The sequence below is a fragment of the Chenopodium album genome, chromosome 5 (assembly GCF_948465745.1).
Source record: "Chenopodium album chromosome 5, dcCheAlbu1.1, whole genome shotgun sequence".
In the NCBI taxonomy this organism is placed as follows: Eukaryota; Viridiplantae; Streptophyta; class Magnoliopsida; order Caryophyllales; family Amaranthaceae; genus Chenopodium; species Chenopodium album.
In genome coordinates this window covers 8,127,641-8,146,904 of record NC_137838.1, presented here as the reverse complement: position 1 = coordinate 8,146,904, position 19,264 = coordinate 8,127,641, and the positions used below count along the sequence as shown (strand labels likewise).

Sequence of the window (19,264 nt, the reverse complement as noted above, 5' to 3'; positions counted from 1 at the left end):
CCTCCTCGTAAAACTCTATCCTCCTCCAGCAAAAACATCCCCAACTCCGTATAACCCTAGAAATCCCTCCTTATCCCCGCAAAACCGTCGTCCGTCCATCCCTTCACCGTCGAAACCCGCTAGGGTTTCGAGAGTGGGGGAGGGTCGGACGGCGGGTTTTTCGGGGAGTGAAGGATGTTTTTCGGGGGAGGGATGTTTCTTGGGTTTTCGGGGCGGATTTTCGGGGAAGGGAGAGATGCGTAGGGGCTGACGAAGGGAGGAGAAGGTGCGACGAAGGGGCGGCTGGTGGTTTGGTGGACGGATGGTGGCTAGAAAAGGTGGAAAGTGAATGAATTAGGTGGTTGTATGGTGGTTGTGGGGGGGTTGTGTGGTGGTGGGTTGATGAGATTGTTTCCCTTTGTTTTTAAAACAAATAACATAGAGAATATTAGGCATTTTCATTCCATTCTCTTCCATTCCCTTTGCTCATTCCATTTCGTTTACCCCGGATGAACCAAACGGCCCCTAAGTGTGATTTATCTTGGGTTTGACCCTTTTTTTGGCATCTTATTAGACAATATTTTATAGCTCTATGTGATTTGCATATCCATTTTTTCCTTGTTTTGTTGATATCTTACCATTTATAGTGAGAAACTTGATTGGATGAACTGTCATTAAAGTTGGACTTGATTTCTTACCTTAATGGTTAGGGAGAACAATAATTTATTTTATTTTTTTTTTAAATGAGAACTAAGGCCCCGTTCACTTCACCTTATTTTTGCTGAACTGAAATTATTTTTACTGAATCAAAATTATATTTTCTGAACTTAAATTATTTTTACTAAACTTAAATTAATTTTACTGAACTGAAATTATTTTTGCTGAACTGAAATTATTTTTACTGTTTTTCTATTATAATTATTCTTTAAGTAAACTGAATTTTACTGAATTGAAATTATTTTTACTGAACTGAAATGAATTTTACTGAACTGAACTTATTTTTACTCAACTGAAATAATTTTTACTTAAAGTTGTTTTTTTAAGGTGAAGTGAACAGGGCCTAAGACCGTACTTATTAGATTATATTAGATTAGAAAAATTACTTCACAACACAATTTATTAGTTTATGTGCAACTTTTTATTGCTAAATATCTTTAGTTTCATAATGAAAAAACTTATGAAATTTACACAACTAAATCAACACATTAATTCAAATCTTAAAAAAAAAAATCATTTGATATAATTTTTACTTATGTATTGGCATAAGGTTAAATTTTAGTTATCAAATCAGACAATTAGATCAGAAAAAAAAATTCAATAGTATTATGAAGTATATTTTTCTAGGCCAAATTCTCTTTGATATAATCGACATTCGTATAAGATTAGTAAATTAAAGACCATATATAAAATATGTATTTGGTTATATAAAATTAGACCAATATAACTTAGAATTAACTTGGGCATATGTGTAAAATTAGGGTTTCATGTATAATTTTTTTTTATTTATTAGCCTAGCTCCAAAGCATAATAAATAACAACAACAACGAATCACAACCGCCTTTTAGTTAAATTTAATAACAAGAATTCATAATTAGAAAAAAAAGTAATGAGTAAAATAAACGTATGGAAGATTTAGATCGAAGCCTTCAATTATCAGATGTTCTAAGGGTAGAATGGATGTGTAGTGTCATTTGATCTCACTTGACTCTCTAGAGATCCATTAAAAACTTCTCTATATACAGTCCGGCCTTTTGAACTGATACCGCTTTTATGTGCCTTAATGTATACTAATTTGAGTTTGAATTATTGACACGTAAATTGATAGAAGTTCTAGCTCCACGTACAACCTTTAGTACTGCCGTACCATTAATGGTTGTGCATGTAATATTGCAATGTTTGTTCTTGTGTCACGAATTAATTTTCCGCGGTTGTATTAGAGTATTAATAAGTGTATATATACAATTTAACAAGAGATTAGGGCTAAACACAAGGGCCCAATAGCTATACACTAAATAAGGCTTAACATCTTATAATATTGTTAATCAAAATATAATCTCAGCTCGTGTATAATTATGTTTAAGAGTTTGTGCTTTAACTTTGATCATGCATACGGTTCAATTCCTGATAATATATAATCTTTCTTTAATTAATTATATGATCAATTATACAGGTACATTTTATGATCTAACGTAGTAGGCCAGTAGCTACTAATTATATATGTCTATGTAAATAAATAAATTACTGTGTTCGCTTATTGCACTTGTTATTTCTATGCATACATGTATTTAATTAAATGATTTCTTGTTTAAAATAAATAAATAAATAAATGATTTCTTACTTACGTGTTTTCTTATTAATTAACTTATTTAAATTAGCTAAATAAAATAAGTACATTATTATTACATATTATTCCTCGAATTTCCTAAAGCTTGTAATAATAATTATTAAACAATGCAAGTTAAGCTAGTTTGTAATAAACATAATTGAGATTTCTTCTCACTAAACCTCATAATTGAGATTTCTTCTTATCGAATTGTCTCTATACCGCGCATAAGTTTGTAATAAACACAATTGAGATTTCTTCTCATCGATTTTTCTCTATATATATATTTACTATAATGTTTGCATTATACGGAGTAAATAATTTAAGCAAGTTGACACTAAAACTACTACGTACGTACGTAGTAGCTATAGTCCGTACTTTCACCCATACTATATATGTAAAAATAATTAAATTAACAAACGTAAATATATATAGAGTATTACTCCGTAATAAAATAAATTAATGGTTCATAATCCGACTAATATACACTCCATACAATCATACAAACAAGATTATATAATCATCGGAAAATCAGAAACAAGCAAATCGGAGATGATATCGGACCAAAATGGATCATTCGAGGAGTCCAGGCCCAAATATCATAGAAGATTGCATGAGATTATCCTACAATAATTGGTCTTAATTAATTAAATTAATTAAATTTGTGAAAAAAGGTAATTAATAAATTTCAAAAAACTGGATAGAATTAATACTAATGGCGCCTTGCCACTCAAAAAAAAACGTGGAGTCACACTAAACATCAGTCTTAGGCTGTTTTCATTTCACTATAAATACCCTAAACCCTACTCCTATAATTTCACACCACCTCTCTTGTCTTTTCTCTAATTAAAAATAGTTTTTTTTTTTAAATTGTGTTTGTTCTTACAGCCGCCACCGGCCACCACCACCACCACCGTCACCATGGCTGATCGTCGTGAAGCTCGTGCCTCGCGTCCCGGTTATGCTATCTCTGCCTCCTCTTCTAATGAGACTGATGGCGATGAGGTTTATTTCTTGTTTCATTTAAACACTCATCATGTTGTTTATGTGTTTATCTTTGTGTGTTTTATTTCTTTTTGTTTTGTCAAATGATGTTTTTTTTTACATGTTTTTGGATTGGTAAGTTGACTTTTATGCGAAAAAAATTGGAATTGATTTGACCGTTTGTTGATTGATGTCATTTTCTCTTGATTTTTTAAAAATTTTATTATTTATTTAATTTTGGGTGAAGAATTAAAAATTAAAAATTAAATAAATAATTAAATTAAAAAAAATTAAAAGAAAATGACTTAAAGATTTAATTTTTATAGTTGTGATGATGAAATGAAGGATGAAGAATTATTTTCCATGAATTTTTGTGCTATAACATTTGTTTTAATAGTCATTTTTATAGATCTATAATTGAATTGATCAAAAGTTAAGGTTTGTTGATTAATCAACAAATTAAAATTATATATCATCAACATAAAACTGATTTTCACACATGTTTTTTCCCTCTATATGAATCTTTGGATGTTTAATTTTAATTTTAGGGGTTTTTGGTTATTATAAGATTTTGGTCTTTTCTTATATAAATCAAATGTAAAAATCAAAATTTCATGGATTTTTGAGTTTTGAAATATATAATTGTCAATTTTTTCCATGGAAGGAGTTTGATCTTGTTTTGAAACACCAACTTGCAATTTGTGATTGATCTTTTAAAATCCAAAGGCTTAGATCGATCTAGGATATATTAGTAGAATGGATTGTTGATCACTAATTTGAGAATCAAGAAGTGCTTCAAATTGATTTCTATTGGCTTGACTACATACGAATTTGATGAGGGCTTGTTTGACATTTTAGGATGCATAGAGACTTAGATCTGACCCTCATTAGAGCGATCCAATAGATCTAGCCTTTCTCATGGAGATCAATAGTCGATCTTTGTTTGTGAATGCATCTAGCTTATTCCTTTGATTTCTCTCCTTCGATTGGGGGGGGGGGGGGGGGGGAGGGCGAGGGATTTTGGGAAGGGTGAGGGAGGGAACGAAGGGGATTTTTGAAACCATCTAGCTTATTCCTTTAATTTCTCTCCTTCAATTTGGTGTTGGGGGAGGGGGGGATGGTGAGGGATTTTGGGAAGGGTGAGGGAAGGAACGAAGAGGATAAAATATTTAAATTGTGTACATTAATCTAATTTACTTAAATATTTAAGTGTTTTTGAGAACCCAAATCATCTTTTTTTGAGGACCCAAATTGATCATCTAGTAATTAAGATTGATTTTAATTTGATTGCGAAACATTTCAAGCCTTCTTTTTAGTGTATTAGAGAGTTTAATTTCACATTTTATTCACCCTTTTCCTTTCATTGAGATTGTTAGAGAATTGTTCATTTGAAGGGGAGTGTAATAGATCAAAATATTTTGAGAGGTTTGGAACCCTACCTCCTACCATTATCCCATAAAATTAATTGAAAATATCAATTATATACTACATGCTTGCTTGCTTGTGTGTCAATTGTTAGCTTCGATCCCTAAAATTTTCAATTATTAACGACGCATAAAATTACATGATAAATCTAAGCTATGTAATTCACGAGATTTCTAGATGATTAAATGTTTGATGTAGGTTTTTCTACTACATACGTGCACAATTCTACTTATTTATGAATTCACTTTAATAAATAGCGAGATTATATTATGTTATTAACCGCCGTATTTCTTAGTTATTAAGATATGTTATCTTTTTCTCCCATCGGTAATTTTTATTAATAGATTATTAATTACATAATATTATTAAGATCCGTTAAATTTTCCTAATGTACTCCGTATATTGCATGATTTATGATTTGTCGCCGTGTATTATACATATTTATATTTTTATTCCGTTGGTATTTTTTTGAAGGTTAAAAGCACTGCTGCGTTCAAAGAGAAGAAATCTGACAAAACCAAGAAGCTGAAACAGGTTTGCAATGAGGAAGGTGTTGGTGAGAACCCCATTGAGTTGCCCCATCAAGATGAATCTCAGAGTGTAGATCAGCCACTCGCCGACGACAACGTATCCTATCTCATTAGGAAATTGTTCATCAAAGTCCCCACCAACCCTCAGCTAGACATGGTGGTTATTGCGAATGTCAATGACACCGCGACTTCTATCAAATACATGATAGCCAACAAGCTGGGATGCAACCCACACAGCTACGATCTCATGTACGAGGGAAGACTACTTCTTCCTCGAGCATCTCTTGGTATCCTCGACATCAATACTAATTCGACCCTGCTCTTGGTCGAGATCCCTCGGGATCTGGTGTGGATCTCAGTTTACACCCCGAATAATGGGAAGGTGTACTTTCAGATCAGGAAGCTGCACACAGTTGCATACACCAAGGTTGTGATTGGAAGTATGATAAACTCGAGGGTTGATGGAGCTGGACTTCTTTTGGATGGAAATGCTCTCGAGGATTCGAGGTCATTGGCTTCCTACTGCATTGAAAATCAGACTGTTCTGCAGCTGATCTATCCGTTTCAGGTGTCTCTGAAGATGTACCTGGGTAGTACTATCACTCTGAATGTCCTGGCTTCGGATGATGTGGGTGTTATCCGTCAAAGAGTGTTTGATCAGCACGGAATTATCCTTCCTTTTAATCAAATGTCCTTCCAAGGGAGACGGCTCGTTGCTGGATATAATCTCGAAAGCTATGGTGTCAAGAGGAATTCCATGCTCAGAATGGGGCGTCCTCCAAAGTCCACAGATATGTGTTGATTAGCTTGGTGAGGGTTTAAGTTTTATCGGCGTCTTTGTTTAAGTTTTATGGAGTCAGTGTTGTCGTCGTTGTTAGCAGTTCTTATTGCTATCGTTGTTGTTTTTCTTCTTATTGTGTCGTTGTTGTCTGTTTTAGAGAAACACTAGGCAGATTTTACATGTAACATACCAGAATCTCTTTGTTATTCTGGTAGGTAGTAAGCTGTCTATTGCTTTCTGTTTGTTGTGTCAGTCTATGTTATAAGTTTTTATGTTGAATCAAACTCATCAAGCTTTTTATGGTTTAAGAAATATTGGGGGCTGCCCCAGTTGATCTTCTTGATTGATTTACTATGTCAATCTTTTACTCCATGTCAGCAATTGAAGTAAGAGCATGTTGAGTCAGCTGCTGGAAGGTACACGTAGACAAACGAAATGTTAACGCTCCTTATAGTATGTTGAGGCAGCTGTTCCGTACTCCGTTAGTCAGTGTGTAGGTAGTTGGTGGATATTAATTACAAGTATATGAATTTATTGGTAGGTGGGTTGGAGACCATTCAAAGGTTAGTCATTAGTGGTTGTTAAAAACTAATTAGATACTGTCGTATTGATGCTATTCATTTTCAATATTAGCAGTACTATCAATTTTCAAGGCCAATTTTTCTTTTCAAAAATATAGCAAAATTTATTTTCACAAAATTTTCAGCAACTTAATTGTGTTTAAAAAAACACTATCAACCATTCCACACAAAAAAAAAAAAAAAAAAAAAAAAAAAAAAAAAAAAAAAAAAAAAACTCTATCAATTAAATTTATATTTATAAAGAATTTTTGTCAACTATACCATTGAATTTGAGAAATAGAAAATTAAGCGTAATTTTGTGTAAGAAATTAAGAAAAATAAAGAGATTGGTGTAACACCCTAGAAATTCCTTTCCTTTAAATACCCACTTTACTTTTTAAAATATGATTTAGGAATATCTAAGACATTACTACCACCGTGAAAACGGCTAAGACAACTATTAAAGATACACATCGGAAGACTTAAAATTAAAAACCGTTTAAACAAGTAAACTCAAAAGTCTACCAAACGAAAGTAAAGTTTAAAACCGAAACAAACAAAGTCAAATAAAATCAAACTACAACTTGGAAGTTGGAACCATTATAGGCCCTTATTCAAAACCGTTCCAAAACCAAACCCCTTTGCGTTAGTCCACACAAAATATGTCATAAATAAATAAAGCATAAAACACATCGTAAACTAATGGAAACTAGCATGATTCACTTTTCACTCATGCCCCGTCATGAATATGCTTCAATACCTGAAAAGTTTATCTCTACTTGTCCCCACTACTCTCCATTAAAAATGGGTCATCATAGGGCCAAGATAAAGACATGGCCAAACACACACAATCAGCAAAGCTGAGTACATAAGCGTAATTAAACACACTAACATACTTTCACCTATCAACACAGACTTACCTCAATGCACCTGTTTACAAGCACACCCAAAAATCAACAAGATGCTTTAACTAGACACTAAATAATTCATTTAGCGTTGATTAAGCATCGAAAGGGTTTCCAACTATACCTCCCCCAAATAAATTGAGGTTAATTGACACGGGAGCTAACCATGCCAGCGACAAAACCACTCAAAGGTGGCGGAATTCCTTTGCACAATAATAAATAAAAAGGAATGTACAACGTCCTGTACTCCATTAGAAGTTATGGTTAAATATAAAACTCCATAACTCCCCCAATTGTTCATACTCAAGGTATATACGTTCCAAAAGTTTTGGTGCGTAATCTCTTTCACTTTACGTTATTTACATGTTATTGGACTTGGTGATGACTCTCAAGCATAATAAATCAATCAACAATAATTATTCAATCAACCAAACATACCAATTTAATTCTTGAATAATTAGTGACCACATATTATTTAATGTTGAACCCTTTTTAATTCTACCTCAGTGTCAAAGACACCTTAAACGCATAAAGCGCCAAAAATCCTATCCCTTGGTGTTAAAAACACTTTAAGTGCACAAAGGCACCAACATACAATTTATCCCTTATGTACATAGACACTTATATAGCTTAATCTTCATGTTTAAAGCATCAATAAAAATTATTTGAACCATGATAAAATTCCTTTTCAATATTCCAAACATAATTAAACAAGTAGTTTAATTAATCATGCATTCTAACATGCCATAAATAAAAGTGTGGTTCAAACACAACATGCCCAAAATATAATTTTCAAATCCATAAACTATCACAAATAACTCATTCTTCACAATTCAATCACCAACACCATTAATTCACAATTCCATACATAAACCTTAGCATGATACTACTTGTAATTAACTGAAATCAAGCATAGCATGATTCTACATCATCAAAATATGCTAAGTACGCGAACGTACCTTGAGTACGATTTTAAAATTGCCATGACTAGTAGAAATTGCTTACTTCAAAGTCTCATACACATTAAAATCATAATAGAGTATTAAAATCCACTCTAAACAAATTACGTCAAAGATAGTGGGGTTAATAGTTTATTAATTAAAAAGTAATAAATGTGAGAGGAGAGATATAATAAAAAAAAAAGTAGTATTGGGTTTGGGTGGGGACCATGAGAGGGGAGAGATATAATATTTTAATGTAGCTTTTTACCAAAAAGGAAGTGTAACACTTATTAAAACACGGGCGAATTTGGTAAGTGTAACACTAAAAAAAAACACGGAGGGAGTAATTAATATGAATAAATAGGAAAACCCATGGATGAATTTTTCTCTTATTTATCCGTTAGTGTTTTTTTTTTTAATCAAATTATATAAAAATGTGTAATTTTTTTTAACAATGATAAAGATGTTTTTTGATGATACTAATACGAAGTACTCTCTCCGTTTTTAAATACTTGCTCCACATTCCATTTCCGGCCGTTTTTAAATACTTGCTCCATTTCCTTTTTTGGCAAGCTTTAACAATATTTAATTCATTTCTCACACCTAGTGGATCCAACATTATACTCTCTCTCCTCATATTCTTCAATTACTTTTACTGTTTACAATTTTTTATTCTTCCAATTACCCCACTACCTCTATATTTTATTATTTTCTTCAATTTCTCCTAAAACTCCGCACATGAAGAAATGGAGCAAGTATTTAAAAACGGAGGGAGTATTACATAAGACAGAAAATTGTTATTAATGTTTTTTTTAAAAAAAAAATTTAAAAAATAATGTTATTAATGTATTGTTATACACTTATACTCAAGTATTACCTCTGTTTCTTTTACTTGACATGTTTCTTTTATCACGCTTGCCAATATCAGAATTTAACGATCAATAACTTTAATGCTCAACTAGTTTTGTGCCAGTGCGATGCCCGGGTTGCTTATTGAATTTTAAGATGAATTGTTAATCTATATGTCAAATTTTAAAACATATCATTGATACAAAATTAATTTGGAATTGATATGTTTTTGTGACGATTTAAACTATGTAGTAAGCATGTAATGACTAATAATAATATTGGGGAAAAACATTTCTTAACCCGTAACCTGAAATAATAACTCTGCCCGAAAGGACTCGTGGCCCGACCCGATTGACAGGTCTACGTAGAGTAATAAAATTATATCAGATTGTGAAGTATATATTATTTAAATTGATTAGAATATATTAATGTATAAATAATGGATGTGGCACATTTTGAACTAAGTCCTTCACTTCTAAAAAATATTATGATACAAAAAATAAATTTATATGATAATTTATGAGAGTTATAATCTAATTATTTTTTGACTAAAATTATAAATTAATTTGTACATATGAAATATTAGTACTTGTCTTCAAAAAAAATGAAATATGAGTAATTTATCGAAAATAAAACTTTAAATTAACAATTTTATCCTAAAATTCTATCCAAATTTAATTAAAAATAGAATACTAAACTAACTTTTTTATCCTACAAATTGAGTTCTATATAACTTTATCCTATATGGCGCGACACTTGGCGAAAAGCTGACTCTTCTCCTGACTAAAAGTTTAGCTTTATATATTAGTTACTAGTTTTGTGCCCGTGCGATGTCCGGGTTGTTTATCGAAGTTTAATTTTTTTTATTTTTTTTTTATCTAAAATACATTTGCTAGTTGAATTTTTGTACTCATGGATTAATAATCACATGTCCGTTTATGGTTATTAATGATGTACAAACAAAAAGAATGGTGATCTAAACGCTAAAGTTGTGATCTCTTTTCATTTTCTCCGAATATCTAAGAAAAGGTTGGTTGCATGTTAAGACTTAAGAGAATGTTTATATGTAGAATATTGGTATTTTATTGAAAATAAAATTCTAAACCAAAAGTTTTATTAAAAACAAAACTCTAAAATAACTTTTTTTATCCTATTAATCTATTCAAATTTTATTGAAAATAAAACTCTAAAATAACATCACCATATCTTTAGTGGTATTATTTTATCATCCGATGAGACCACTCTCGTACATATATGTAATTTCATGAATGTCTCTCGTTATGCATTTCTACATGATTAACATTTCTCCATTACTACTTTTCCTACTTCCAACATGTTTTAATAAGTATTACAGTGGGCAATTTAATTGACTTAAACAAAAAAAAAAGGTGAGTGGGGTAACTGGAATATTAAACATTTGTAAAAGAAAGATAATGGGGCTAATAATTTATTGAAAAATAATTATGTGAGATAAAAGAAACAATAAAAAAAAAAAAAGTTGTGAATGGTTTAGGTGGGGAAAATAAGATAATGGGGCTAATAATTAAAATGTAACTTTTTGTCAAATATAAATAAGTATAACACTTATTAAAACACGGTTTTATTTAATAGGTGTAACAATTAATAAAACACAGAGCGAAACATTCCGTCAGAATTTTGGATTTATAATACCTTACTTTATATGACAGTAAATTCTTAATTCCTGATTATACCTTCTTGTATCATGATATGATATGTTGGCCAATCAAAGTACATACTCCCTCCGTGTTTTTTTAAGTGATACATTTTCCATTTCCGACCGTGTTTTTTTAAGTGATATATTTCCGTTTTTGGCAAAACAATACATTAAAATATTATATCTCTCTCCTCTCATGGTCCCCATCCAAATCCACTACTACTTTTTTTATTATATCTTTCCTCTCACATATATGACTAATATGCTTGAAAAATATCTATTTGTACTGGACACAACTGCACAAGATATGACACTTGTACTCAATGAGTTTGGGTATAGTATTAATGGGGGACTTTTAAGAGGAATTTTTGGACTCTAACTGTTAGAGTCAGCACACGTTGGTATTTCACATGATACCAACAACAAATTATATCGATATCAACAAAACAATTTTATGTTCGTTGGTATTATTGAATAAGGTGGTTGGTATCATGATGGTACTATCTAAAGTATAATGAAATACCAACATGTGTTATGACATTATTTTTTTCAAGTACGTTAAATTTGAATGGACGATTATACCCCTTGTTAGGGTCATAAATGACTCTAGCAGTAAGAGTCCTAGAATTTCTCAACTTTTAAAGGGAGGAATGTTATGAATGTATAAATACATAATAATGATTAAAATATTATACTACCTCCGTTACATATTATTTGCAACGATCTTGACATAAAGTAGAGAGGGAAAATGTCTAATCGTTGCAAATAATATCATAATATGTAACGGAAGTAGTATATATATATATATGGTAAAGAGTGAAAAAAGAAGAGAGAGATGCAAAGAAAGAGGTCTATAGGTGGATCCCACCTACTTTTTGGTCAAATGGTCTCATGTGATGGGAGGGTCACAGACTTGATTGTTCCGTCGTAAGCTTATAAAATATTATTGAATATTTAGTGGTATAATTTATAAATAATTTTAGTACAACTGAATGCATATATAATACCACTATATGCATATATAGTATCATCGTATGTTTAATGGTATTATTTGATTATCCGATGATACCACTCTCGTACATATATGTAATTACATGAGTACCCCTTGTTATACATTTCCATTACTACTTTCTCGTGTTAATACACGACTGCTCCTTTAATTTAATTTTTATTGGTTACATTTTGACTTTACATGTCTTTTTTTTTTTTTTTTCCTTAGAAAGATATTTAAGCATTTGCTCACTCTTTTATATGTTGTCAACTTATCAACCTATTTTTTTACCATATTTTTTTATTTTTTATTTTTTATTTTTTCTTACTTACACATATCTCTCTTTTATAAACAAGATTCTAGTTTGTTACCACTAGGCAACAATTGAAGGAGAAAGGATTTCTTTCGCTTTATCAGTTATCACTTCTTTTCTCTGTCAAAAAAAAAAGTTTACACTTCTTTCCTATTTTTCAATATTTTTTTTTCAACTATGTTTTAAAAATAAAAAAAAAATTAAAAAAAATTAAAAAAAAAAAATAAAAACATTATTAACAACCGTATTATTAATTAATACTTAAAATATCTTCAAGAAAAAATTATTAATAAATTTAAAGGCTTAACCATGTGCATAATTATAACTCAATATATGGTTGGTAGCATCATATCAGAACACACGTTGATGCCTCAATCATCTACAAATTTATTAATTTTTACCAAATTGTTTTCAAAAAACATAGCACTAGGAGCAGAATGATGATAATTATAAGCAATGAGCAAAGCTTGAAAAAAATAAATAAAAAACAAACCTTTAAGTCAAACTCTGATCTATTGAGCTTCAAGAGGTAAAGCAACGCGAACAAGTCGTCCGTATCAACATCTGTATCGACCAATATTCGACGTTCCGTAGCCGCCACCGGTTTCGGACTCACTCCGGCAGCTACAATGATCCATAGAAGTAACAATAATACCAATGAGTTATTACTTTGACACATTTTTAATTAATAGCTTGCTTGATAACTACTGTTTTACTTAAATTATCAAACTTTTTGAACAAAAAAATTAGTCATACGTGTAACAAACAAGTTACAAATGTTAGCTTGGAAATGGATGATGACAAATCTAGAAGCGTAAAGTTAGCTGTTGTATTAAGAAAATATGGTAATGGTCAAAGAATCATAAAAGCGAATAATAATAATGTAAGTTGAAATCATTATTTATTGAATAGAAAAAAAGAATATGGCCTTAACCTTAAACCTCTTTGACTGTTGACTTCCACAGCTTCAGTCGAAGGGATCTCCAAAATCCATGTAAGAAAAACAAGAGACTTGCCAACAGTACCAATGCTGCATGCAATGGCTGCTTTGCTTGAATCTCTCAAAATTGTAAATGGCTGCTTTGCTTGAATCTCTCAAAATTGTAAGTTTCTTTTTCTACCATATCTTAATTTGGCTGCTAATACCTAAACCATACGTCTTAATTTTTGTATAGTTGACTTTGGAAGCCAATGACTACATTTATGTATATTAGGTGTGATCACTTGATAAAATTGGGGTGAATATGCCATTAAGATGTTAATTTGTAGATAGAGGGAGTATAACTTGATTCTATTGGGTGGGTGACAGGTTTGAGAAGGTGGGTATATGGGTCAGGGTGGGTGTGTATAGGGTGAATGGCTCTTAATTTATGCTTGGTCCATGGCCAATGGCTGGGTATAGATTTCATGTCCTTTATTTACATCACTAACTTATGAACTCCTGCCCTTAGTGGTCTGCTGTCTCTCCTTCTGTTTCCCTGGTAATATGTGACATTGCAATCTTGCATGAAGTGTGATGGGAGTGTAGAATCAAAGTTTTTCTTTATTTGTGATTTTTGTCATTGAGACAGGGACAAACAAAAGAGTGTTCGAACTGTCAGAAGAGGTAACCTTGCACACAAATCGTAAGATGCACCTAATAAAACAGAAGTAGAGAGACCTCCGGCATTAAAATCAGATGAACCTAACATACTAGCAGTAGAATTTACTTGACTTACTTCTGTACCTGAATCTTCTATTGAGAGGCCTTAAAGTGCATCATATTATGGTATGGGTTCTATGAATCAAAAAATTCTCTCTTGTTTAACATTTATATTCACATTTACTGAAGTGCCTTGTTCTACCTTTGAATAATTATTTAGGTTGGACAGTTGAAGAGTTTTGTGTACAGAAGGATTTAGATCGAGCTAACTGCAATTGTGTGCTTGATAGGTTTTGGATGTTGAGCACGATATATTTAGGTGTCCTCATTTGGAGAATTTGCGGGTTGCACCCCTTGGATCCAAGCATAGTTTCTCAAATAGAACATAGGAAGTTGTATAAATCCTTTTTTGCTACAAACTTGAACTACTACTATTTCTGAGGCAATGTATATAATTAACTTCCTCCTTAAGCTCACTATTTAATTTTTTTTTTCTATTGATCCTAATTATAGATCTTCTCCCTTAAAATTAATGTAATGATCTATGTGTCATACTTAAATTATTGGGCTATTAGATGACCATTTTGCCCTTGAATTATCCATTCATCTCCAAAAGTAAATTTAATTCATTGCCTCTAATAAGAATACTGTCATATATGCAGAAATATATTAATGGAACCTGCTGTATAAATTAAGCGTGTATGCATATGATTGTTGTCATACTCTAATTAGAGCGATCGATACAAGAATTGATTCTCTATTTGCTAATAACATGGATTCACACACAAATAAATGACCCAAAACTTAAAGCGTTAAAGAATAGTACTAAAAAATTAAGATCATATAATTTATAATTGAAGATTGAAGAATTAATACTCATATTATATTATCATAATAGCCCTAATCAATATGGGCACAAATCAAGAGATCACTTCAGAATATTAGGGTGATTAGGGAAATTAGCTTAAGAAAAAAAATTAAGGCAATTATCTCAGGATGTCACAAAAAAAAAAAAAAAAAAAAAAAAAAAAAAAAGGATAGTGATAGAGAAACCACTTATACCAAGATGTTCAAGTACTAATTAAATGATTGCTTACTTAATATAGCTTGATCATGAACTCATTGATTAATTCTTAATTAACATAAACTCGCCTCCTGAACTTGCAATTAGATATGATTAGGATATAAAGAGAGAAAGATCTAAAAGAAACGAGAAAAAGAGTGAGCAAGAAGTGAAAAGTTCAATTTAACAATTATCTTTTGATAAGCTTAGCTTCTTTCACAATATTTATTGATTAATTAATCAGAATTGACAAGTATGAGAAAGTCAAACTAAGGATTGTGCTCGAGAGTGATCAATAAAGAAAAGAAAGATAAATTAGAAAATCAGGGCAATTAGCTTAGAAAAACACAATTAGCTTAGGAAAAAGCTTTCTAAAATGGTAGATAAATAGATAGATAGAGAGAGACAGAGACCACTAAGGAAAACCATTTAAGTAAATCAGGAAATAATAGCTTAGGAAGTGACCTATTAATAGACTTGAGAGATAAAAGCCACTTACAAAAGATCATTGAGATAGACCACTTTTAACATAAAAAAAAAAAAGGAGAGACAACTTAAGAAAGCCACTTTAAAAAGAAATTAATTTAGGAAAAAGAGTTACTAAATGCTAGAGCGACATTGAGAGAGATACCACTTTAGAAAATTTTCAATAAAGAAAAAAGAACACTCAAAAGAAATATCACTTAAGAAAAGAAAGATCAAATAAGAAAATCAAGATACCACTTAAGAAATCACTTTAGATAGTCGGGCAACTAGCTTAGGAGAGGGGCATGATAATCGGGAAAATAAATAGAACGCACTCCATTTTTTTTCCCTTACCAAAAACATTATTATCAATTTTTTTTTAAAACAATAACTATGCTCAATACTACTTTAGACACATATGTAACAAGCCCCCTAACATAAATTTCTTTTCAAACTCATTACATATTTGAAAAAAAGAAAAGAACAACCCCCACATTGCCGCACCTCAAGACAACAATTACACGCTAAAATTCCAACTGGCAACGCGCTCGAAGCGCGCGCAAAACACCCTAGTCACTTAAAAAAATACGGAGGGAGTAGTTAAGTAGGTGTACCATTGATAAACGCTCGAACCTTGGGTGTACCATTGATAAGTTCCCTATTATTTATATCATAATAATTTTGATGAAAATCTAAATTTTTTTTTTTTTTTTTGACAAGAAGAGAAAGGATTTCATTAATGAAAGATAGCCAAACGGCACTTACAAACAATTCCGAGGAAATCTTCATATTTGATCAACGATCGCCTTTATAAAAATCTTCATCTGAAGCAATACAATCTGTGAGTTAGCACTAATTCGGCTTGAGATCCACATATGAATAGTTGTTTGGGTGAAAAAACTCATATGGCCTTCTAGACACTTTTGGAGATTGTGAAACCCTAAATCTTCAAACTTTGACAGACGAACAAACAAATAAATTAAACCTAATAGTAGATCAAACTCCATCATAAAGATGTGATCTTTTATTGAAAGCAATTAAAAAGTTTTTTTGGGGCTTACCACCGGTAAAAATACCTATGGAAGCCCCCTACAAAAATTTACAATTGAGATCAGAAGAAAAGAGATGGAAGAGAAAGAGAGAGAAGGAGAAGATTGAAGGAAAACCTTCAAAAAAAAGAAGAAAAATCTAGCAATGGAGGCTAGAAAAACCCTCCCATTCCCAAGGGAGAAACCCTAGAGAGAACAAAAAAACCCTCCCAAGGAGAAAACCTAGAGGGAACTTGTGTAAGATTATAATCTTGAAATATAAGGAAAATCTAAATTGTAAAAGTACAAATATATTTTTACAAGGTGCATAATTTTTTTTTTTTTATTTTTTTTTTTTTTTTGAAAAAAGATAGCTCGAGCATATTATTAAGTTAATCAATTTCCGCCAAAAAACGTTATGCCTTGGGGAAAAAGACCCATTCAAAAGTACTCCACACACCCACCCTTGTCCTATCTAGCAACCAAATAAGCTACGGTGAAGCCCTCCTTACATGAGAAATCATAAATAGATCACACAAAGAGCTATCTAAGATAATGTCATCATACATTAGATAAGTAGATATATAGGAGAAAAACCCTGGGATCGATTTTTTATGGCGTTGACCACATTCATAGCATCACATTCAAGATTTACATTTGCATATCCAAACATGTTCGCAACATGAAAGCCAAACCTGACAAGTAATATTTGACGAGGTACATAATTATTATATATATTTATCAATTTTTTAATTGTACAAATTATAAAACTAGATTTTATATAAACCGTGTATCGTACGGGTTGTAACCTAGTGAACGAATAAGACAAGGATAATTATTATTTTAGACTAGGATGAGAAAAACCCTTAATTATGAAGGAATAACTAAACATGGATTTTAATGTTATTTAAATATAACACAATCAAAATTAAACTTAAATAATCCTCAAGGTTACATCAAAGATCACTAGTAGTAGCAGCTAACAACCCATTCATGAAGCACTATTGCTACAAGAAGAGAAGCACCTACACTAAATAGAAAGCTAAACAAAAGTATAAAGAACATAGCAAAAGGAACACACTGAAACATATCTGAGCAAAAGAACCCAGAATAGTAACCCTGTAATCACAACAAACCCTCCAAACTCCGATACAACTATACAAGCATTCAATCAACATTAATTGCAAAAGGACCATACTTTTCGAGTATTTCCTCAGAGACATCACCCCCAAGCGGGGCTTTGATGTAACCGTTTGACCACCAAAGTGGGGTCCACGTTCTGGGCTCTGCAGAGTTAAATCCTATATTTTTGTAAGGCACAAAGTCACTTAAAGAAGGCCAGTTGGTGGGAACAACTTCTTCAGGGCCGAAAATTATCTTACTGTCGTCAGCATTGGCAGGGTTGTACTGAATGAGCACATAAGAATTACCTTTGAAAAGGTAAACTTGATTACGCTCATGCGAGGCAAAGGCAGCTTCAATGTCACTTGTGAAGAAGATTTTATGCAAACAAGGAAACAGTTCTGTTATGAGACCAGTGGCAATGAGTTTCTTCTCGGAATAGTTGAATAGGACATACTTTGAGCCGTATAATATGTAAGCTTCATTGGTGACAGCGGATTCAAAAGCAGCAGTGTAAAGAGGATTCCCAAACTTTATCTCTTGTAGACAGGGAAACATCTCTTTGTAGCTTATACTTTCTATAATCACTTCACCAGTAAAGATTATTGGTGAATACTTTATCTTCGTGCACTGAAGACTTGAAAATAAAAATGCTTCATCAACATCATGACAACCAAAAGCAAAGTCTACACCACTTTCACTAAATTGAGTATTGTAAAGCTCCGGGAAGCCGTCGCAAATCATGAGAGGACCACAGACAAGCTGATCCTTTGAAGGTGATTCAGGATCATAACTGATTACAACGTACTCATTTTGAATGAACATAAAGACACGGTTGCTGCACGATGAGCGGAATGCTGAAAATCTATAACAATCCACATTAATTTCCTCATTGAACCGTTCCATAAACTTGTTTGCTGCCATTTGTTCTGTCGGTGAATCTGGATTTTTCATAAATGGAATAACTTCCAACAATTCATAATCATCAGCATGTCTAATATGTTTATTATCATCAACTGGTGCCTGACTCTTCCTCTTCAGCTTAACGTTGTACGGCATCCTACAAGATTAGATATATAAAATAAGAATATAGAGGAACATCAAATTACAAACACAAACAATACAGAGGTGATCCCTGGCATCTCTAGCCTCGGAACTGTTTGGGGTTTTGGCCTTCGTTAAGGTCTTCTGTCTAATTTGTAACCTTGTTTCTCTTTGTTAATAACAAGGACCCTAAATTGACTATGCTGAGAATTGAAATAACAATTACCGTAGAATATGTAGCTGATATCCGATAATTACAAAAAACAAAAAAAAAAAGGCAGCATCTTACCTAACAAGCTGCTTCAATGGAAGATAGAAATTTCAATGGAGATCGTGAAGTGCGCTTCCGCGGAATTGAGAGAGAGAGAGAGAAAAATAGGGCAAATCTATGTTTTTGGGAGGCGTAGCTTTATTATAAAGGTTAACAAAGATACATTATAGCCCACTACCTGATATAGGAGGCCCATGTCGAATAAAATAATATAATAACTAGTTAGTGATCCGGGCGATGTCCCGGTTTATAGATATGGTGATTATAAATATAGTGATATTTCAAACGTTTGGATTTTTTAAATTATTACTCCGTACTACAAAAATTAAGAGAATCAATTCTTGTATATAACTATAAAATTTCATTCCATGAT

The 19,264-nt window shown here is 31.9% G+C and overlaps 2 protein-coding genes across 2 annotated transcripts; one reads left to right on the top strand and one right to left on the bottom strand.

Moving 5' to 3' along the window:
* Positions 1–3,223: 3,223 nt before the first annotated feature.
* On the top strand, positions 3,224–6,043 carry LOC145632526 (polyubiquitin 11-like). Its single transcript, XM_081684894.1, has 2 exons — positions 3,224–3,307; positions 5,186–6,043. Exons 1-2 carry the CDS (start codon positions 3,224–3,226, stop codon positions 6,041–6,043), a joined length of 942 nt encoding a protein of 313 aa, XP_081541020.1.
* Positions 6,044–17,375: 11,332 nt separating this feature from the next.
* Positions 17,376–19,015, bottom strand: LOC145630303 (albumin-2-like). Its single transcript, XM_081682554.1, has 2 exons — positions 18,910–19,015; positions 17,376–18,636 (listed from the first exon to the last, which is right to left on the bottom strand). The coding sequence occupies exon 2, from the start codon at positions 18,633–18,635 to the stop codon at positions 17,622–17,624; it is 1,014 nt and encodes a 337-aa protein (XP_081538680.1). The 5' UTR covers position 18,636; positions 18,910–19,015; the 3' UTR covers positions 17,376–17,621.
* Between the last annotated feature and the right edge of the window lie 249 nt (positions 19,016–19,264).